At 29.4% G+C, this 23013-nt stretch overlaps 3 protein-coding genes across 7 annotated transcripts; 2 read left to right on the top strand and 1 right to left on the bottom strand.

Annotated features, from left to right (window-relative positions):
- Positions 1 to 2502: 2502 nt before the first annotated feature.
- LOC129296624 (uncharacterized) lies at positions 2503 to 3039 on the top strand. The gene has a single exon (XM_054935214.1). It carries the CDS (start codon positions 2503 to 2505, stop codon positions 3037 to 3039), a length of 537 nt encoding a protein of 178 aa, XP_054791189.1.
- A 2951-nt stretch (positions 3040 to 5990) lies between these two features.
- On the top strand, positions 5991 to 16703 carry LOC129296622 (uncharacterized). 4 transcript variants are annotated; one of them, XM_054935210.1, is made up of 14 exons: positions 5994 to 6242; positions 8048 to 8167; positions 9275 to 9319; positions 9447 to 9548; positions 11532 to 11615; positions 12116 to 12234; positions 12333 to 12434; positions 12559 to 12675; positions 13196 to 13261; positions 13690 to 13756; positions 14687 to 14740; positions 15308 to 15397; positions 16065 to 16103; positions 16196 to 16703. In XM_054935210.1, the coding sequence occupies exons 1-14, from the start codon at positions 6225 to 6227 to the stop codon at positions 16313 to 16315; spliced, it is 1143 nt and encodes a 380-aa protein (XP_054791185.1). In that variant the 5' UTR covers positions 5994 to 6224; the 3' UTR covers positions 16316 to 16703. The 4 variants fall into 4 exon arrangements, with proteins under 4 accessions (XP_054791188.1, XP_054791187.1, XP_054791185.1 ...); XM_054935211.1 differs by having other exon boundaries at positions 5996 to 6242; positions 16074 to 16103; XM_054935213.1 differs by lacking the exon at positions 8048 to 8167 and having other exon boundaries at positions 5991 to 6242.
- A 661-nt stretch (positions 16704 to 17364) lies between these two features.
- On the bottom strand, positions 17365 to 21129 carry LOC129296620 (glycosyltransferase BC10-like). Of its 2 annotated transcripts, XM_054935209.1 has the most exons (3): positions 20397 to 21128; positions 19921 to 20302; positions 17365 to 18264 (listed from the first exon to the last, which is right to left on the bottom strand). In XM_054935209.1, exons 1-3 carry the CDS (start codon positions 20435 to 20437, stop codon positions 17623 to 17625), a joined length of 1065 nt encoding a protein of 354 aa, XP_054791184.1. In that variant the 5' UTR covers positions 20438 to 21128; the 3' UTR covers positions 17365 to 17622. The 2 variants fall into 2 exon arrangements, with proteins under 2 accessions (XP_054791184.1, XP_054791183.1); XM_054935208.1 differs by having other exon boundaries at positions 19921 to 21129.
- Between the last annotated feature and the right edge of the window lie 1884 nt (positions 21130 to 23013).

Here is a 23013-nt window from a genome sequence, read left to right as displayed (position 1 = left end):
ACATGTATTTAAGTGACTCAAGACTAACTTTAGTGATATTGAATATTAACCTAAATCTGACTTTTGCAAATGCAAGCAAAAGTGGAGAAATTTATACTAACATGAATAACATAGTTTTAAAAGTATTAGAAAATTTAATGACATAGTTAATTAAATTGAGAACGAGAATTTGATGATTTAATTAAGATATAATAAGAAAAATGGTGGAGAAAATATTACTGAAAAGAACACGAAGAAAGGGACATGAGGGAGAAGTAAAATGGAGAAATTGTTAGTGCATAAGCTTCTACCGTGATTTTTAAAAATATAAAATCTAGGTTAATCATGAATTTATTAAAATTATCTAAATGTTTTTTTTTTAACCTTCATAATCACTTTTGACTCCGAAACGAGATTATTTTGACTTTCACTAATTTCCACACGCGAGAAGTGAGCTAAATGCCACAAAGCTAGTGAGCCATTGGCACAAAAGTTGGGTTCCGGAAAATTAAGGGTGTATTTGGGTAAATTATATTTTATATTTGGAAAGCACTTTTCAATATTTGAGATGAAAAAAATTGTTTGAATACCAGATGATTGAGAAAATGTATTTTTAAAAAATATTTTTTAAAGTAATTTGAAATAAAATTTGAAAAGTAAATTTAAAAAGTGGGGTGTTATTTGACCAAACTACCTCTTTAATATATTATTCTTTTATTTAAAACATATTTTTAATTTATTAAAAATGCAATTATCATTTAAATAATTATTATTATTAGAAATCAAGTTTTTAGCATTATAGATTGAATAATTAATCTTACTAATTTTTAGCATTTTGTATATTCAACCATTTATATAATTTTTGTCCAATATATCAAATTTTATATTTTACACTGTTAATAATTAATATATCAATTTTTATGTTGTTTATAATTTTTATTAACCAACAAAGGTGTGTCCAATTGGCTAAATATTTTTTGAAAATTTTTTGATCTTATATATCTTTTCAATCTCATTAATTTTTAATATTTATATACATTGAACTATTTATTATATAATTTTTTAATATATCAAACTTTATATTTTATATTTTATTATTTAATATATTAAATTTTATGTTATTTAAATTTTTTATCATATTTTTTAAACATTTTAAATATATTACATTTGTATAATAAAAATTATAAATCATTATAAGATAATGTCTTTTTTAGTAATTATATATTTAAAAGTATATTTCACTATTATAATCCAAACAACTTTCAGTTTACTAAATTAATTTTTAAAACATTATTTTTAAACATAAATTTTATTATAATAACTGACTTTTATTAAATTAACTTTTGTTAAATGAACTTTCAATAAATGGACTTTTAATAAATTAAAAATTAAATACACATTAAGTTTTGGAAACAAAAACAAAACTGAATTTTAGGAAATGACAGCGAAACACAAGAAACTTGTGTCCACAAGGCAGCTTTGTCACTCAGGGGTGAATGTGATAGATTTGGATCTCATGAATTGAATGAGAAGCAAAGACTGGTGACTATTGAAATGCCTCACTGTATTATACTTAGCCAGAGGGATAAATACAATTCTTGTAACATACTTCAAAACCATAAAGTCTTTGCCGTTTCGTGTTGGTTGTCATGATATTCATAAAATTTAACTTAGTACTCTTTTTGATGTCTCCTCTCTAAATTATAATATGCATAACTTAATATTAAATTACTTTTCCTTCCCTTCTGCACTGTTTTTTCTTCTCGAATGATTGGATATTTTTTTGGGAGAATGATAAAAAAAAAAATCCTAAAATTTAAAATTTATGACAATTAAGTTTCCAACAAAAGTTTCTAAAAAATAAATTGTAAATATTAATTTAAATAATTATAAATAGAAATTACAACTACAAGCTAAGAGTTATATTTACAATTAAATTGAACTTTTAAATCTATAGCTATCTGAATCAATATTCATTGGAAAGCATGGGACAAACTTTGTTCCTGAGAATCAAGGAGGGCTTGGATTTAGAGACTTCATGGAAATGGTGTTTTGCTTGCACAAACTGCTTGGAGGGTTATGAATAATCTTCAAGAATTATGGGTTCAAGTCCTAAAAGTTGTGTACTTCCCATTATGCTCTTTTCTACATGCCAAGCAGTGCCCCAAAGCTTCTTGGGCTTGGAGCAGCATCCTTGTTGGTACAGACTTGTTGCTGAAAGAAGTCTCTTTCCATGTGAGGTTGGAACCGGATATAGGGGTTTGGACAGATTCGTGGATACCTAGCATGTCTGAATTTAAAGCTAATCCCTGTGTAAATGTCATTGTTGATGAACAAATGAAGGTTGATGAACTTATTTCCAATGGAGCTTGGGATTTGGCTTCAATTCAGACTTTGGAATACATTAAAAAAATTCATATCCCTATCTACTCTTCTGCGGATGTTGCTATATTGGCAGCTGCTAAAAATGGTAAATAGTCTTCTAAACTTGGGTATAGATTTGCATATGCGCGATAGCACCCTATGGTTCTCAGATCTTTTGGGGCGTCAACTGGATTTCTTGATAACCTGTGGAAGCAGATTTGGAGTTTAAAAATTCACCTCAAGGTTCGGCACTTTATGTGGCAGGCGTTGAATCATTCTTTAGCTACAAAGGAAGCTTTATTCTCTCCTAAGTGTGCTGCTGATCCTTTGTGTCCAATTTGCAAGGAAAATCTTGAAACTATTGAACATTTGCTGTTGTTGTGTGAATGGTCCCATAAAGTCTGGCATGGATCTTACTTATCATTAATTATGGACCCCATGCATGTAACATCTTTTGAAGCTTTGTGCTACTCTTTTCTGGTTGAAGATAGTCCCTTAGAGGATTATGATAAGGCTTATATTGCTTGCGTATATTGGAATATATGGAAGACTCGTTCTGCATTAGTCTGCTCTATAGTGGCATTGAACCCTTTGCAAGTCATAGAATCATCTAATGCTACTGTTGAGAAGCATTGGAAAATTAATTGTAATGTTGTACCTCCCTTATTCTGCCCAAAAATCTCAATTGACAAATAGATTCCGCTAATTTTGGAGCCATTAAAATTAATTGTGATGAAGCCTTCTTACAAGCCACGATGGCAACTGCTGTTAGGGTGATTGTTAGGGATTGGTCAGGACAATTTTTGAAGGGTTGGAGAGATACTGTTGTGGTTGATTCGAGTTTTTGTCTGAAGCTTTTACATGCCAAAGGGCCATACAAGTTACATCTGAATATAGTAGTTATAGTGTTATAATTGAAATAGATTACCTTGATTTGTATAAATCCATTTCATGTCATGATCTATCTCTATGCCCTTAGACATCTCATGGGATTCTAGGAAATTAGATGATTAGCTTGAAGTGTCCACACTTTATTTCCTTTTCATTTGTTGAGTGAGATGAAAATTTTGTTGCTAATTGATTGACAGCTTCTATTCTAAAGTAGATCCTCTTGGCTTGGTTTTCAGCCCACCACACTCTCTCATTCCTATTTTGTCCAAGGACTCGTGCCATTCTCGAACTCAAAACTCTAGACCAGCATCCAACTATCAACAGAGATAAAGAAAGCATTTGTTGATTTCTATTATTATTTCTAGTTTGTTCTTTTTAGGTCTTTGCCATATTGGGCTTATGCCTTTTGTTGCTGTTTATGTCTTTCCTTTATGTTTGTAAACTCTATTTTGAAATTTTTCAATGAAGTCTTTTACTGGTCAAAAAAATAAATCAATATTTATAATTGGATTTTAGAAAATTTTGTCAGGACTTAATTTCTATGAATTCATTATTTTGAGACTTTAATATGATTCTCCCTATTTTTTTTCCTTGAAGTATCTTCCTATTAAAAGATAATTATATTTGAAGTATAGTTAACTGCTAATCATGATTGATTGCCTCTTCTAATAAGAATTATTGTTGTTATTATTTTCCGTTGAATAATGGCACTTCCAGGCCAACTCCTCCCACGACACGTCGTATTCCGCGTAATGCGCTTTCCTCCCACTTGCGTGGTGCGTTAGTGTGAATAATCAAAGTTGATTAGTCTCTCCTCTTCTCTTTCTTTTTTGTTTTTACATATATTTTCTTTCATTTCATTCTAATTTGTTATTAGTGCCCATGATATATTTGAATAGTTATATAAAAAATAATTGTAACTAAATATTAGAAATATTAAAAAATTGTGTTAAATTTTTTCCAATAATCAAACTAAGATGTTATAATAATAAAATTTAAATATTATTCGTGCTATTAAAATTATACTTTCAAATAATCTAATAATGACTGGATCGTGGGCTTGTGATCTACACAAAATGTAAGGTAAACCACACTACTTGTAAGTTATTACATCTTCTTTATATTTTATATGTATGTATATATAGATATTTCACAAGGAGAATCACGTTCAAAGCTTCCATAGAAGAAAAAATGGTAATGAGAGGGCTCAGAACAACAGAAAGTTTTGCATGCACAATTGAATTGGTAAATTTTATCTTGTGCATCACTGAAAACTTTCGATTGTTCTGAACTCTCACTATCATTTTTTTTTATTTAAGGTCCTAAATACGATTCTCTATATTTCATATTTATAAGAAAGATTGACACAAAAATACCTCTAAATGATGAAAGAGTATCATAAAATAGAAAATTATTTTAAAGCTCCAAGTTACTTCTCTATCTGACAATTTTTTTATAAAATATCTTTTTAATTCTCTTAATTATCAGCAGTGAAAATGAAGCCGCGGCATGGCACAAGAGGTGGCTTGACTCTGGATATGTCTATACGTCTCCTTTCTTATCCCCTCCAAAACACTACTTTTTTGACAATAATTGCACATTTGACTCCAAAATTTTATAATTTTTTAGAATTTTTTTATTTTTGATTTCGACCTTACAATTATTTTTAATAGTAAAATCATTTTGCATTAAAATTTTAGATAATTATTATATTTTAAAAGTCACTTTACTCATAAAAAGCTCAATAAATACTTTAGTTGGGGAACTGATATTCTCAATTATGCCAATGATTACAACATATTGCCAAATGATAAATTATTAATTGACAATAGCAACTTTTTAAAACATAAGAATTATCTAAAATTCTAATGCAAAATTAGTTTGGTATTAAAAATAATTATAAGGTTTAAATTTAAAATTGTAAAAAATTGTATTCCAAAAAATTATAAAATTTTGGGATCGAATGTGTAATTTTCATAACATTGTGGTATGGACTATGGAAGGAATCATGAGGAAAGGAGAAGTGCAGATAGCAACCCAGTCGAGACGCAAGCCACCACCCGTCGCGCGTGGCTTCATTTTCACTATTCTTTTTTAGAGGGTTAAAAAAGTCATTTTCTAAAAAAAATCAAAGAAAACTTTTAGAACTCCAAAATAATTACGTTATTTTATATTAATCTTATGTTATTTGTTTATTAATGAGGTATTTTTGTGTCATTCTCTTTATTTATAATAAATTTTTAAATATATCTTCATCTAACTAAAATTTATGGAATTGATTTTTTTTAAAATATGTTGCACAAATTTTATTGAATAAAGTTGTATCATTCACCAATAATAATACGAAAATAGTTAAAAAAATGGTTAAGCAAGAATTTAAAATATTTTTGTACTTTATATTAAATTTGATATTTAATTGAATATATGAAGTGATGTTGGTAAAAAAAAAAATCGAAGAATATATGAATGAATAATTAACCAAATGAGATTCCTAGCATGAAGTTTTAAGAGAAAAAAAGTAATGATGTCTAATGAGTATAATTTTATATTAGAAATTCGTATTAAAAATTTTAATATTGAATTATCAATTTCAATGATTATTATTCATATATTTTTTTTCTAGAGAGAATTATTTATTTCTACTTATTAGTGACTTTTTTTTTTTTGGTTCTTCGCTTACATCTCTCCCTCATTGACCAAAAAAAGGGAAAAGCAGAAAAAAAAAAAATCTCTCTCTCTCTCTCCCCGCCCTTCTCTCTCCATCTCTCTCGAAGACTAAGGCCAAGCCCATCGTTAAGGAGAATCAAAACAAATTCAACGATAAAAGTTTCTGGGCGTATCTTTCTTCTTCTTATTATTCTGATTCTTCTCTCTCTATTTGGCGTTTGGCTGCTGAGAAAATTAGAAAGAAAAATAAAATGAAATCTTTCTGTTCTGTCAGTCGTCTTCTCGCTGGCGGTTATCACTGAGAAAAAGAACAACACAGAAAAATGAATGCTTTCAATCCTGTAAGCTCTCATTCTCACTCTCTAGCTCTTCGTTGTATGATCTTATTTCATTATTGCGCGTCACAAGAATAAAGGTTTTTTCCCCCTTGAGAAACTGAATTTTTCTTGAGTTCACTTTGCGTTTCTCTCTGCTACCCTGTTTGGTTGGCGAGAAACTGGAGGGAAATTCAAAGGTCTGTGTGAAGTTCGATTAATGAATTATTCACTCTCTGGATATTGTTACGGTTTAATTTCATTTTTCTTGATAAAAAGAGTTCAATTTATCTAGCTGAAGAAACTGAATTTTCTTGAATTTACTTGACGTTTCTTTCTGCTTCCCCTGTTTGTTTGGCTGGTTAGAAAACTAGAAGGAAATTCGAAGTTCTGTGTGAAGTTCGTTTGATTAATTATTCATTCTCTGGGTTCTTCTGATTTAATTTCATAATTCTGTATAAAAATTGAAAATTTGATTTCTTTCTGAATTTTGGCTGTGCGTTTAATCTAAGCTAGAATAAGAAGCTGAGGATTTTCTTGGGGTGGTTTAATATTTCTCTCTGCTTCCCCTGTTTGTCTGGTGAGAAAACTAGAAAGAAATTCAAAGTTCTCAGTGTGAAGTTCGATTGATTAATCATTCAATGCAATCTGAACTTTTTAGTTATTAATCTGTTTCTTCAATTTCATGCCTTATCAATCAATTGACCACTCAGTTCAATTCAAATCTTCTTGGGAATTCTGGCTGGCGCTCAATTCAGAAACTGAATTTTCTTGGGTTTACTTTACGTTTCTCTGTGCTTTTCCCTTGTTTGAGTGGTGAGAAAAGCGGAAGGAAAACCTATGGAAGTTATGTGTGTTGAATTCAATATTTTCTTTCAAATTGGTTCTCATTTTCCTTCATAAATTCGTCCAAGAAAAGTCTTATTTATTGTTAATTGTGCTTAGAGTGTTAAAAGCTTCAAATTGCAATTCTGGGAGCGAAAAGAATCTGTGCCCTATACTTCATTGTCATACTATTTTATTTATTGTTTAATTTATAATTATAATTATTAGAAGACAGTGGGATTAAATTTACAACTTGCTTTCCTACAATTGTGAGATTGGATTTCTAGAATTACTTAAATAATCAAATCAATCAAAATATGATATAAAAAAATAATTGTTTTAGGTATGTATAGAAATGTCACTTTTCAATCACCATCAACTATTTTGATAATAGGATTGAACCTGCTGATGTTAATTAGAATGGAATTCAATAGAACCAGTCAAATAGAAGACCCGTAAAAAAAATGTTTGGAAAAAATAATAATAAAGAAAGAAAATACGGCAAAAAATAATCGAACAAGTCAAAAACTCAAAAATATATAATATATATATTCTCTTCATTTAAAAATATAAATTATTTTTTATAATTTAAATATTAAAAAATGTAAAATATTTTTAATATTTTAAAATATAATTAATGTTTTTATTAAAAATGTCCCTAATAAATAAATTATTTTTAATTATTTTAAAAAATAAAAAATAAATATAAAAAGATAGTGTTAATTGAGAGATATTTAACTATTTTATTGAAATATGTGATTTGGTTAAAAAATATCTTAACTTATTTGATGGCCAATCCTATTTTCAAAATAATGATGAGCATGTCTCTTTAGAATTAAAGTGGGAAAATATTTTGTGTGTTATTTTTTAGGCCGAATTTTTGTTATTATAATAATTTTCCGTACAATACATGAGAATATTGTACTGGCTTTTGAGAAATTATAACTACTATGTGCCTGAAATTTTTGAAGTGACTAATTGTTTTTAATTATTTTTTTAATTTTCAGGCTATTCTTTTATCAGATCCAAAGAATAAGTCATGCTTTCGCGGCTTCTTCATTGTATTTTCTCTTATTTGTGGCATTTACTTTGCTGGAAACATCTTAATTACAGAGGAATACAGATCAGTAAGTATTTCGTCTGACTTTGTTTATTTTTTAAAATTTTTAAATGATTTTTCGTCTGATAATAAAAAATTGGTATTTGTAAGAGAAATTTATTTATTTATTCACTAAAATCAGGTAAATGATTAATTTGTCCCTGAACCCTAAACTAGTTCTTTTGCAATGTTACTCTTCAATTTTTGTGCCATTTTTTTAAATCTTTTAAGTTATTGTCTGTAATTTTGGGTCTTTTTTAGTTTTTTATCATTTTCTGTTATTTTTGAGATTTTTTTATAATTTTTCAATCAACTAATGATTAAAGTCAACTTTTATTAATGATAAGATTGATATTGCACAATTTCTAAAAATTTAATGGAAAATTTTACTAAAAATAAATTTAAAATTTTAGATGCTCATAAACTTATAGTTTATGTATGAGTGAAATTGCTCTTCAACTCTTTATTTTATTTTATTTTTGATTTTATAAATTCTAGCTGTTTTTTTTTAAGAAAAAGAATTGTAAATTTAAAGAATGGGCACATAAAAATTATGCAATGGTCTAGCTTGAGGTTTGCACGTTGTATATGACTAAAGATTGTTTGGGGGGGGGGGGGAAGCACATAACTGTAGTTGAAAGGGATTTTTTAGCCACGTTTTCCTACTTGAAATTGAAAAAATACTAATTTTTTTAATGAAAAACATTTTCTTTTCTTTTCTTGTTTTTACCAAGTACTTAGTTTCTAACTTTCTATCGAATGCTAAGCTTTTTTAAAATTATATCTTAACCACAAAGACATTGTTTGACCTTAATTATAAAATATATATATATATATATATTATAAACTTCCAAAGTTTGAAATCTCTGTATAATGCTGTATAAGGGGGAAATAACAGAGACACAAAACATTATTAGTGTATAAATTCAAAAAAATTAATTAATCATAAATTAATTAGCTTTTATACAGGATATATCTATATGTTTATATATGTTCAAAAAAAAAGTTACAGAGTAAACTTAACATGCCTTGAAGTTTTTATGCAATTTTTAGAAGAGAAATAAATCAGTTCAAAATTAATTATTTCTTATTACTTACTATGTGGTAAATTTTATTTGGACGCTACCCTGCCCAGAGATTAGTGATCGGCACAAGGAATATGAAGTCCACTGCGTGCGAGGTTTGTCATTTTTTTTTTCAGGAGAATAATTAATTAATTAGTCCTAAATAAATTATACTTTCTGATTAATTGATAAATTAATTTTTTTTATTATTTTGCTATATTTGTTTTTCTTTTCGCCCTCAAGAGTCAATGCAGGCCATCTGGAAGTGAGGCATTGCCAGAAGGAATTGTTGTCAAACAAACTAACTTGGAAATGCGATGTTTATGGAACTCTAAGGAAAATAAGGTACGTGTAATTATTTTATTTGGATTCAAATCTCTCTCTCTCTCTCTCTCTATATATATATATATATGTATATAATATTTAAATAGTCCTAATTTTTTTAAAATAAATTTTATTATTGAGAGTCATACTCTTTTTTTTTTCTATAACCCATATATAAATAGTTTGAATGTTTGATTTCCCTATAAAGATTTATGCAATTATTTTATCGTTTTGAAAAATTAATTATTTACTTCTTATAATTTTGATTCAATTAAAATTTAATATTTAAATTTTGACTCAATATAATTTAAAATAATTTCTATAGTTTGTTCAGTTGAATCTCAATTCTTAAATTTTATAATTGTTTTGTATAAGCTATATTAATGGATTCTGCCCCCCAAACCATGGTTTTGGAAGGGGAAAACAATTTCTAAAACTCTTGGTTGAAGCTGTGAGAAGATCCTTATTAATTTCGATTATTACAATTACTTACATCAATTAGGTGTTAGAATCTTCACTTGCCACATGTACCCTTTTTCACATGCCATATACCCTCTTTCTTGTGCTTGTGCATCTAGGTCTCATGGGTGTTTTCCATCTGTCTCCTCCCCTTGCAAATATATATTGCTTTTTTAAATTTTTTTACATAAATTAAAGTATTAATATTATAAATAATATAATCTAAATTTCTAATTAATCAGAATATAATTATATTTTAAATAGTTACATAAATATTAAATGGATCACTATTATACATATTTTATTTGTTAAATTAATTTTGATTAAAATTATTCAAACATCTTCAATTTTATCAAAATTGATTTCAAAAAAATAATATCCAAATATGATCACATTATAATATAATAAATTATAATTATAATTAATTATATTAATTAATTTTTCATAATCAGTTATATCTAACTATAAAAACAAGCCCTTCTACGTGTAATTCAAATCTTATAGTTTTGACTATTTAAAATATTTATCTCTATATTTTAGAAAATAAAATTATAAGAATTAATGTTATTTATTAAAATTATAGGGATTAAGTTGTCTTAAATTAAAGTTTAGAAATCAAATTTTTATCGGGTTAAAATCATGGAGACTAAGTTGCACTGGTTTAAATTTTAAAAAATAAGTTACAATCAATTTAAAAATATAGGGTTAATTCATTATTTTTTTTCCATCTTTTTATATTTTCTCACACTATCATTTAGCTCCATGCAATTTTATTTTTTATTCCTTCAATATTTCTTAATGTATTTCTAGAGTTTGGATGTTAGAATGTTGAGCATAAGTTTTGAGAAACTTTTAAATTATTATCTCCCATGTGCACTAAATAGTCCAAAGATGAAATGTTGCTTGCAAAATGACTAATTTTTATTTGATTATGAATCTGGATCTCTTCCATTGTATGGAGTTTGAAAAGCAGGATGCACGATTTAAAATATATAGATAATACAGTTTATTTTATAGTTTTATTTTTTATTATGATATTGATTTGAATATTTTGACATCTACTCCTTTAAGTTGATTTAGCTGGAATTAAATCATAAATTAAGAAATTGATCAGGGAGTTAGATTTGATGTCATTTGCATTTCTTATTTTATTATTAATTGACACATTAAACACACATTCTTAGTTCCCACATCACTTATTTAATTAATAATTTAGAGGGAAAAAAAAGAATTGCATGTGGTGTGGCACACCAGATTATATTTTTATAATTCTACTCAAGTCCATTATATATATATATATATATATATTGTTTATTATCTTATTTATGCGTTTCTGTCCACTAAGTTGTATGAATCATAACAACTTCGAAGCAATCTTCTAGTTTAATATGTTTGTAAAATTAATTATTATTGTTAATCTTATAGGTTATTGACTGATTGTGAGTGCTAATTGATGATTTCCTCTCTAGATATTTTAATTCTCTCCAATTATTATTATTTTCAAAAAAAAAATCCTTGTGAGAGTTGGTGTTCTTGTTGCTTTAGAGACATTCCAAGACTCCATTGAAATTGTTGGCAATGACAGTAGGAATTAAGCAGAAAGAAGTTGTCAATAAAATAGTAGAGAAGGTGAGATTTTACCACTCCAATTACTTTATTTCACTCTCAATTATAATATGTTTAAAATTTGCATGAGATAATGAAATTTTTGACCCCTCAAATTTGCCTCAATTATTGATTTGATTCCTCAAATTCAATCTTTGTCAACCAAATTCTTAGAGTTTCATAAATGACAAATTCTGCATGGCTAAGAAACTTTAGTGATTTGATTGAAAAAATTATACTTCAAAACTCAAATTGATAATTGAAATAACTTTCAAAGACCAAAAATTTTATTATCGCAATTAATATTCTACGTTTCGTGGTTTTGGGGCAAAGTGCTCTTTTTCTTATGAATGGGACTGATAAGTTGTGCCTTGTGACAACAGATACAATGCACACTAAAAAAAAAAAAAGAAAAGAAAAGAAAAGAAAAGAAAAACCTGTCTAAATTTATTAGAAAGGACTATAATTTAGAACAAAAATGTTTCTCCTACTAATATTTATTTATTACTAATAATTTATTGCAGTTCCCTGCAGATGAGTTTGTTGTAATTCTCTTTCACTATGATGGTATTGTGGAAGGATGGAGGGACTTTTCTTGGAGTGATAGTGCCATCCATATTTCTGCAATTAATCAGACCAAATGGTATATACAATTATCATCCATTAATTATTTTTATACTAAATTATGATATTAATTAATTAATTAATTCTTCTGCTAAAACATGCTATTTGGTGTCACAGGTGGTTTGCAAAAAGATTCTTGCATCCAGATATAGTTGCTGATTATAATTACATATTTCTATGGGATGAAGATCTTGGCGTTGAAAATTTTGACCCAGAAAGGTAAAATTTCTAATAATATGCATTTGATTACAATTACATGTATGATATATGTGTGGTAGTTTTATGTATCTGTATTTGATTTATTTCAAGATGCCTCAATATATGTATTTGATTTATTTGGTAGGTACTTATCTATTGTGGAAGAAGAGGGACTTGAGATCTCACAACCTGCACTTGATGCAGAAAAATCTACTTTGAATCATAAACTCACTGCTCGTTGGGGAGGATCAAAAGTGCACAGGTTTTACCTTTGATTTTCTCAAATAAGGAAATTTATTATTTTTTAGTTCATTTATAAAGTCAAATTTTAATATTTACGTATTAAATTTCTGTATTTACAAGTAGACGAAAGTTATAAGTAATTAATTTCCTTATTTGAGACATATATGCAATTTTCTCTTCTTGTTCCAAAACAAATAAAGAAATGTGGTGATTTTAAATAAAGATAAACAATAAGAAGATATGAGTAGTTCAAATTCAGTTTTTGGAGTTCTATTAATCTTTTGTACTATTGTTTTTTAAAAAATAAAAATTTAAGTAAATTGATCTCAAGAATTTACTAGAGCCCGTGCATGCTTTCAGGATGAAGAAAATAATAACATACCCAAGCGGAACCAAGCTGGGCCAAAACGGGCCCAGTTCTAACGTGGTCTTATCTTAGCCCTTTGGAATATGAGACCAAAATAAGGCCCAGAGGTGGCCCATTTCTTTTAATGTTAATGGTGCTTTCATTTTCATTTATTTATTTATTTATGTTGCAGAATGTATCATAAGTTAACGGGAAATGCAAGGTGTGACAACCCCAGCATTGGTTCTCCTTGCATTGGGTAAACACATGCACTCTTTGTATAAGTCAATTCATTTCTTTTTCTTTTTGTTCAAGTGAATTATATATATATATATATATATTTATTTATTTCATGGAGTTTGGAATCTTAGTTGTAGTATTTATAACTTGTGAATAATATTACTTTTCATAAAAAGAAGTAAAATCATGTCCTAAATAAGAAAATTAATTATTTTTTCCGTTCATTACCTGGGACATATATGTACTGTACGTCTCCCTTTTTCATAAATCATCAGCACATCCATCAAATTATAGCAATTCCTAATGTACAAATGACAATACAATTTGAGCTCGGCGTAAATGTATAAGAATCACTCTAATTTTTATTTTTTTGGTAGACACTCTATTTTTTATTTTATATATATATATGATGATATACTGAAATTGAAAGTAATAATTAATTTGCAGGTGGGTGGAGATGATGGCCCCTGTGTTCTCTAGAAAATCTTGGCCTTGTGTATGGTATATGATTCAGGTATTGACAAGTAATGTTTTAATTGAGATATTGAAATTTTAAAAACACAAACAAAGCCGTAATGTTGCTTATTTGATCGTTTCAAGGACTGACCGAATATCCTCCAACTGAAAAGTGTGTTTCTTTCCTATCTAAATAAACATTCTTTTTTTTTTATCCCAAAGAAAACAAGTTAAAGTATTACTCCTCCGTTAATAAAATGTAAGAATTTTTTTTTTGAAATTAAATGTTAAAAAATATAAGGCATTTTTAATCTTTTGAGGTGTAATCATTATTTTTTTTCAAAAGTGTCCCTATTAATAAATTATGTTATATTTATTGTAAGGTGTTTAATAGGAGTAAATATGAAAAGATAGAGTTAGTTTAAAAGTAGGTAACTACTTTATTGGGAGGTGAGATTCGCTTAAAAATGCCTTACATTTTTAAATGGAGGGAGTATTTAAAAGATAATTTTTCAACCTTATTCTTTATTTTAAACTGTAATTTTCATTACTCCTTTTGATATCCCAAAAGCAAAAAATCTTTTTTTTTTTACTGACAAAAGCAAAAATTCTAAGGATTTGTTTGGTTTAGTTTCCTTTTTTTTTAAAAAAAAAAACTATAGTAAGCTAATTTTTAAATTTTTTTGAAACAAAACAAAAGAGAAAATATGTTTAATCATGTTAATTTGAAAATAATTATAGAGCTAAATGCTGGTCTCCAGTGATTAATAATAACGGCTTATGATAGTGGTTGATAAAAGTTGACTGAAAAATAACAAAGAAAACACAAATAGCTCTAAGATATTTTCATTATTATTTTTTTAAATGGTTTTAAAAACATTTAAATCCAAAACAATTATCTAAATAATTTTTTTATTTAAATTTTTTTTAAAAAAACAGAAATCAAAACAGGCTCTAATTAGTTGAATCATCTTTATGGCTCCCGCAGAATGACCTAACTCATGCCTGGGGCCTGGATAGGAAGCTTGGTTATTGTGCACAGGTAAGAGAAGTTCCATTTTACACCAAATTTGGGATTACTTCTAAATAAACTCCAAATTTTTAAAGCAAAAAAATTATATGTTTCTTAGCTTTCAATCTCAAGGAAATAGGTCCTTTTGTCCAATTTCTAAATATCAGATGAGCCAATTCATTTGCCGCTTTATACTTCCGATGTGTGAAAATGGAGGATCATTGATATGTATTTTAGAGTGAAACGACAGTAATTTTTCCTCTGCATTCAAAGATATATATAAATTCTTACAATGATGCAAAAATAAAAAATATAAGTTTTAAAAAAATTGATGTGAATTGTGAGAAATAAGCTGTACAATTTATTACTTGTAAAGTTGGAGAGCCTGCTATAGATTTTATGACTCATTAGAATTAGAAATAATAATGAATAGTAGAAAAACATACTTTCTATTTTGAAATATTAGAATGCTATTTGTAAGCAACTCAAGTTCAAAGGCCTTCTTTTGCAGATTCTCCTGAAAATTATAATAAAACTATTAAACTTTAACCTCTTGGGTTGAAATAGAAATATTGACATAACTCAGCAATGTTTCAGGGTGATCACACAAGAAATATTGGCATAGTTGATGCTGAATACATAGTTCATTTTGGTCTGCCTACTCTTGGTGGCTCAAAGAACAATCAGGCAAGTGATTTCACTTTCTGCATCAAGCAGCAGAGAAATAGTTTATTAAAAACAAAAATTGAAAACAAAACCAAACAAGCCCTGACTCACTCAAATGCCCAATACAGTGTTCAATTTCGGAGGATATTAGGTTTAAGCACAGTTTTCCAATTAATCAGACTGATTGAGATAATTCACTAATTGTTGAATCCGCTATTAGTTTAGTAAGCAGCAATATTGATGCAGTTTATGCGCCCGGTTTGGAATCATTAGTACATTTTCAGAAAGATACTTAGGTAGAATCATTTTGTTAGAAATCACTAAATTATGTCAATTGTTAATGCGCTTCGTCTAGGACTAGCTCAAATGGCAAGAATGGGGTGACATGTATGTAATGCCCAAGTTTAAACTCTTATTATACCGCTCTTGTCCTATTTATAACTTCCAACCCACTTTATTAAAATAAAAAAAAACTTTAAAACTTAACGACTCTGTGTACAAATTTAATAAGTTTTCAATTTTGTCCTTATTAAATATTAATGGAAAGTAAAGTGAAAAAGATGATTCTTATTGAATAAGAGTCTTGCTGAAAAATATACTGACATGCTCGTGTTTAAGCATCTATTTATTAATGGTTTGATCTATTTATCTTTTCTTAATGATGATAATGACAATTTGTCCTTTTTAGGGGTTGCAGGGCTCTCATACCAATCATGTTAGAACTAAAGTAAGCGCCTAGTCATTCCCTTTTTTATTCAAATCCTTATAAACAACCATGTCTACTAGTGGTGTATATGTAAAACTGCATTGAATGTGCAGGTTAGGATGGAGTCATACAGGGAAATGCAGATTTTTCAGAGAAGATGGAATAATGCTATGAAGAAGGACAAATGTTTTACAGATCCGTATGGACAAATGACAGATCAGAGTAGCTCATAAGATAATCAAAGACTTTTTTGTGACTAAGCTATTCATTGCCTTAAATAAAGGTGTAAATAAGGAGGCAAAGAAAAATAAGTTTCCAACCAAGGTTGATCTAGTTGATAAGCATAGGATTCATACCTTACAAGGTTGCGGATTTGAATCATGTTGTTGATGTGAGAATCCTAATGTAAATACCTCAAAGCATTCTTTGATCCATAAGACCTGTCTTGATCTTGGTTAGCCCTCAAAATCCACCTCACCTGAACTTTCTCACCAAAAAGAAAAGTGTTCATCTGACAGCAGGAAAGTGTATGCGATCTATGTTGCTTTTACAATTTGAACAGTGAATGCCAATGTCAGTAACAGATTGACAAATAATTGAAGAAATTGAATTTTGTTTTTAGTGACAGTCTCGAAAATCTTGTTATTAGTTTACCTGTAGCCTATGATTTTTACTACAGCCTAGTTTGTCTTGAATTTGCAGTTCTAGTGCATAAAGATTCATGGTTCCATGTATTAATTGTTAAAAGAAAGAAGTTTGCCTCCTAATGGTGGATATGGAAACCAATACCAAGTATCAACATCATAATCATTATATATATATATATATATATAATCTATAGGAACTCTGTAAAACTCGTACGATTAATAAGTCATGAACAGTGCGGCTTATTCTTCTAATTCCCGGTAATACATAAAGCTCATATCTAGTTGTTTTGAAAAGAGAAAACTGCAAAGCAATTTGCCTTGAAAGATGATTCTTGCGAAACATGAATTATAGTTACATCTAGCAGTAGTAAGCCCAATCCTAATACCAATACTACACGCTGTTATCACTGTTATCTGTTGATATGATAATTGACTAATCCTAAATTTAATAAACAATAGAACTATCAGAAGATTGGATGTGAAAATTTAAGCATTTCATCATTGGATCAAAGACTTTGTAGAAGTTTGGATCTTCTGCCAACATAGAATCGGTGATGACATAAAAATTTCTGTATTGATGAATCTCCTCTTCTAACAAAGAATTAGATGTTTCTGCAAAAATAAGATATTCACCGGCAGAGAACACAAAATTCTGTTAACACTACCTATACAGAGTCTACAGAAATACTTCTGATCTTGTAAAATTGTTAAATTCTCTACCAAAATCCTAGTAACTGGATTTGAATCCTCTAAAATACATTACAGGATACATTTGGAGAGACTGAGAGAAAGAAGCATCCTCTACTTCGCTCTTTTGTATCCTCTCTCCAAACTTACACGGTAAATTTCAAAGTCAAAGTAGTTGAATATCTTATCTCTGGAATAAAAATTTTTCAGAAGCCCATCACAGCCATGGAGATGTTGAGCAAGGGCTCCAGTGCACTTGGATCAAACTTGCGAGCAAAAAGGTAGCATACTGAAGTAATCTCTGAGTTATGTTGACATAGGGTTCCACTGTTTCTTATAGACTGTATAAATCCCACCGTTATGTTCGGTCCTCCAAAGGTTGCTGGATGAGGGCCTCCTTGTGACCAGTCAACCCAAGTCACCGTTCTATTTGAGTTTAGGGAACCATGGAACATGTTCAAGTATGTTGGAATATAGTGTTCGTCCGGGTAGCAAGCAGGCTTACAGAATTTGCAGAAGAGTTTGTAGTAATTGGTGTCAGAGATTATATGAACTGCAAGTTCACGATTGAGTTCAAACCATTGAGAACCTTTCCGCCAGTGTCTAAGATGGATATGAGGAAGCATATGCCGGCTATATCGGCCACGACCATAACGGGTAGGCTCATCATATGAATCAACAAAACTGAGAGCAGAGCCAGTGAGATATTTGTAGACAGTAGGAAAGTCATAGACAGGGATACAGCTTTCAGAGAGAAGAATAAAACGCTCATTTGAGAAGTCAAGCAATGCATTGGCTAAAAGTCGCCTCTCAGCATCCGTCAAGGTTGCTGATCCCCATGAAACATCCTGAAAAAATATGGAGAACACAACTTATAAGAATCTACAAAAGAATCCTACAACAAATAGAAATGCTGTACTATAGTACTCATAGCAACAGAAACAGACATTATTGAGATAGGCAGAGAAAACGCATAAAACGGCAAAAAAAAAAAAAAAAAATCCTCCTTAACTAGTACCAGTAAAATCCTTGACAAGGAACTTCAGGTGTCTATTTTATGAACAGTGAGCTTCAAACCATTGGCTAGTGTTTAAAACCCAAAAATAATAATAATAATAATAATAATAATGCAGTATATCATTTCAATTAAGGTAAATAAAAAAGAATGACGAGAAAACAAGTCATTGCCTGCTCCTGATACATCACAAAACATATGCACTGACATTAACATAGAAAAGAACAAATGAGATTTGTGGGGGCAAAAGATTACTTGTAGATGGTTTCATACTATTGTCCATAACATTATAAATTCCTCTTCATACCAAAATTCACACAATTAAAGTGTGTCAGTTCAGGCAGATGATACAAATATCTAAATTTCAACTACCAGTATAAAGTATGAACAGATTATCTATGGCGAGTCAAAGTAAAAAACCACATGTTAATCCCAATAAACTATAGTCATACTGTCATAGTACGATTCTAGTACATAAACTTTAAAACAGAACACTGGATCCCCCACAAACTATCACAAAGACTAAAAATGATATCTATTAGTTAAAAACAATGCACAAAAACCACATGATTGTTACTTGACATTTTATCCAGTCTTCCTGAATTCTCCCTCTTAATGTATCATGAGCTAATCACAGGTTTCTTAGATGTTATTTTGACCAATACAAACATTTTTTCTTGTTGTGATAGTTTAGGGGCCAAAGTCTAATGTTATAAAATTCACAAAGTTATCATTAGGCTGTAATTCAAGGGTTACACATAATTTTCCAAAGTCAAAGTCACTATTCCTAGCCAATTTCAACAGTGTGCCGAGTAACTTCAATTTACCAAGTCTCTTGAACATGAATGCACGTAGTACTCTTCACAAAAGTTTCAGCAATGCCCTGTCTCAGATACAGACATACAGTCTAAACACATCAGATTAACATATTGTAATCATTTATAAGATCATCCTATATTCCAAGCTTACTCCATGAAGATAGATATCCCATGCAATCTTTCAATCCTGTTTGCTTTTATTGTAGCCACAGCAACTTCGCTACTTTTTCAAACGAAAACATTGTAAAGGACAAGCTAGCAAATGCACAACAGCTTGGTGACATTATATCTTACCCGCATCATGGGGTTCTAAAACATATCTCCTTTTTTAGTTCTGTCTCAAATAACAACCACACGCCCTGATTCTACAATTCCATAATGCACTTCAGCACATAGCTAATACCTCAGCCATCTAAATCACAGAAAATAGCCATCTGGCGCAATACAAATCAGACAAATTTCTCTACTTTGCCACTCTTATCATAGAGAAACTTTGCAAAAGAAAATATTTCCACTTGCTGAAAGCTCGAGCCAGTACTTCATAAAGCAACAAAGAACTCAATACCTATCATACAATATCTACAGCATTTGAACATATGAAAGTAAATGCATGAACTTATGTTAACAAATTAAAACGGGAGAAAAACATAGATAGAATTCTGTTTCCGAACCTGACTTGGAATCTGCCGTCCATAAAAAGCAGAAGAATTAGACACATTCATATTGTATCCTGGAGGTGCATGGACATATATATTGAACAAATCCTCGTGCCCTTTAAAGAACCTTTCCCATAGAGGTAGCAAGGGTAGAGGCCCCCTTGTCAAAAACATAAAAGCCACTTTAGGCACTCTCTTATAGCTAGAGGGATACTCTTCTTTCTTGGGCACCAAGGAAGCTCTCCAAAAAAGCTCATCGTCCATTAAATTATGGGTCAGGTTTGGAGGATGTAGAAACGTCTCAAAATTCAAACAATTAATCACTTCACACTCTTGTATGGTTCCTCCACAGTTATGATATCCCTTAACTTCTTCTTCTTCTTCTGGCACAGGGGCGCTTGATACATGGTTGACGAATGAGTATAGCTCAGATTGTGGACTAAAATAAAGCCTACTAATATGAGAACTAGTAGCTATACCAATAACAATACCTGCTACAAAAACAAGGAAGAATGAAAGAATTTGCGCCCATTTAAGCAAACCCACATGCCTCTCTGCTTCATCTTTGTCTGCTTTATTATACCTACGCATCCCTTTGGCTCCAACCCCACAAAAGAGAGATTCACTATCTGCTTCTCTTCTGAAGCGATTTAATCACATCACACCGATGATGAAAAACAAAAACCAAAAAAATTTTCTTTTCATCATTGATATTCGTTCATCAGCGTCTAGTACTTTTGATTTCGAGGCGTTGACGAATTTAAGGAAGAACCCACCCAGGAACAAAATCCCGTCAATGATCAGCCGTTGAATGTCGGAAAAATCGGAACCCTCCGACGAAATTAGCTTGGAACAAGGAATCCACTTCGCGAGTTGCAACGGCGATAATGGATCTGATGGCAATGAAAAATAGCCGATTCAATGAACCGAGGAAGATCAGAGCAACGGGTAAGGGGGCATTTATCAAAAAGACACCAAAAAGGGTTAAATCGTTCGAGGGGATTGCTAGAATTAATTAAAACGAGGAAAATCAGACCGCCAAGGCGAGAGAGATTCGAAGTGGGGTAGTTGATGATTGTGACTGAAAAAGAAAGAGAATGTGGACAGTACCCCGAATAATAATAATGATAATAGTTAGACAATAGACGAATTAGAAAACAGGAATGTTTCATTCGAAAGTAGTCGTCGTCGGTCGCGACGTTTGCTGTTTTAGAATTTACATAGAACGATCTTCTTTTGTCGGTTTCCTGGGGAGGAAGAGCAAAAAGTCACAACACACGTTTTGCCCTTTGTTTCGCTCGCGTCCGCTGTTTTATTGGACGGAGTCACGTGGACTTCCGTGTTGGTGCAGTTGTACTTATATGGGACGCCATGCGATAAATGCTTAGTTTTATATAATTAAAATTAAAATGTTTTATTTTTAATATAATAATAAAATAATAATATTAATAACAAAAATTTATTATAAAATAAATAATATATAAAAAATTCACATATCTTAATTTAATGAGAAATGAGTGTTTTCAGTGTATAATGCTAAGTACATATGCTTCACCTTAAATATTGAATATATTTTTATCTAATTAAATTAAATAAATATATTTTAATGTATTAATAACATTAATAACAAGAATTTGTTGTAAAATAGACAACATATAAATTATTTACATGTTTTGATTTAATTAAAATAAGTACTTTAAATATATAAAAATAAGTATATAAGTTCTTTCCTTATTTTGGTTAAACCACATTATTTTCTCTAGAGCTAATAATGCGGGCGAATCAAACTTATTTGAGTTAAACTTATTTAGATTAAACTTAAAATATTTAAATATATAAAAAAATTCATATAGTCAAACTCGACCTTAACACCTTAGAGCCTGTTAGTTCAAGGGGAGGAGAGGGAAAGAGAGAGGAGGGGAGGGGAGCTCCCCCCCAATTTGGAGGGGAGGGGAGGAAAAATTTAAAAAAAAATTTAATTATTTAATATTATATTGTATCATTTGATTTATTAAGTTGCCATAAATTTAAAATATTTATTTTATTTTTAAATTAAGTAATAATTTTATATTTATTTTTTATATTTAAATTATTATATACCTGTATAAATCAGTTTAATCATTGGTTTAGTTTTTAAAATTTAATATTCGGTTGGATTCTAGAAAAAGACATGCACTAACAAGTTACCTTCCTTCGATGACTTCTTTCTCACACTGTAATTAATGCATAACTTATAAAAAAATTATTTATCAATTGAAAAGTAATTTACACTTTCCATAAATAAATTGAATTTTAGTTAAGGAAGGGGAAGAGAGGGGAGAGGCTCCCCTCCTCCTAACCAAATGAGGGGAGGGGAGGAGAGCCCCTCCCCTTCCCTCTCCTTCCCCCAACCAAACACACTCTTAATCTTTAGGTTCAATTGAATTAGCTCACATATCAAAATTGTTAAATTTTATATTTTCCCTTTTTAGCTAATTTCAATTTTTATTTTTTAAAAATAATATTTTCTATTTCTGTCCTATTTTAATTCTATTCTATTAATATTAATAATAAAAAATAATTTTGATATTTGGGCTTGGCCCAAATTTCTTCAAACATATTAACACTAAAGTAAAGAAAATTTTTACATTTCTTAGTCCAGTTTTAATATTTTTGGCAGTATTACAAGCTCTAATTTTCCCTCATTTATTTCACAAAGTAGTACTAGATACTTTAAATTATTTAGTTCATAATGTTATTATTTAAGTATTAAAAACATTGCAAGATTGTTCCTTAATTAAATAAAAAACTAGCGTTGATTGTTAAATTTTATATTAATTTTGGATGAAAATGTATTTTAATCTCCAAAATATTCATGAAACAGTAACTAGCATTCTAAAATTTAATAATATAGAGAAATTCAAATGAACAAGTATTTTTGCTTAGAATACTTCACCATTATGAAATATTTTTATATTAGAAGGAAAATGGTGAAGAATCAGACATGAGCATGCATCATGAAGATGGGAGGGAGAAAGAAGAGTAATTAACGAAGGCGTGAATTTAGCTTTTATTTGGATGAGAAGAAAAGTTAGAAGAGAAGAAAATGGAAGGAAAAAAAGTATCACT

This window comes from Prosopis cineraria, unplaced genomic scaffold, assembly GCF_029017545.1.
Source record: "Prosopis cineraria cultivar Desert tree isolate PC_DT_omini unplaced genomic scaffold, ASM2901754v1 PC368, whole genome shotgun sequence".
Lineage (NCBI taxonomy): Eukaryota > Viridiplantae > Streptophyta > Magnoliopsida > Fabales > Fabaceae > Prosopis > Prosopis cineraria.
This window is presented reverse-complemented; position numbering and strand designations above follow the sequence as displayed.

Coding starts and splice junctions, on each gene's coding strand:
- LOC129296624 (XM_054935214.1), top strand. CDS start 2,503: ATGGTTCTCAGATCTTTTGGGGCGTCAACTGGATTTCTTGATAACCTG.
- LOC129296622 (XM_054935210.1), top strand. Junction 12,676..13,195: donor GGAGGATCAAAAGTGCACAG/GTTTTACCTTTG, acceptor TTTATGTTGCAG/AATGTATCATAAGTTAACGG. Junction 14,741..15,307: donor AGCTTGGTTATTGTGCACAG/GTAAGAGAAGTT, acceptor GCAATGTTTCAG/GGTGATCACACAAGAAATAT.
- LOC129296620 (XM_054935208.1), bottom strand. CDS start 20,496: ATGCGTAGGTATAATAAAGCAGACAAAGATGAAGCAGAGAGGCATGTG. Junction 18,265..19,920: donor GACGGCAGATTCCAAGTCAG/GTTCGGAAACAG, acceptor ATATTTTTTCAG/GATGTTTCATGGGGATCAGC.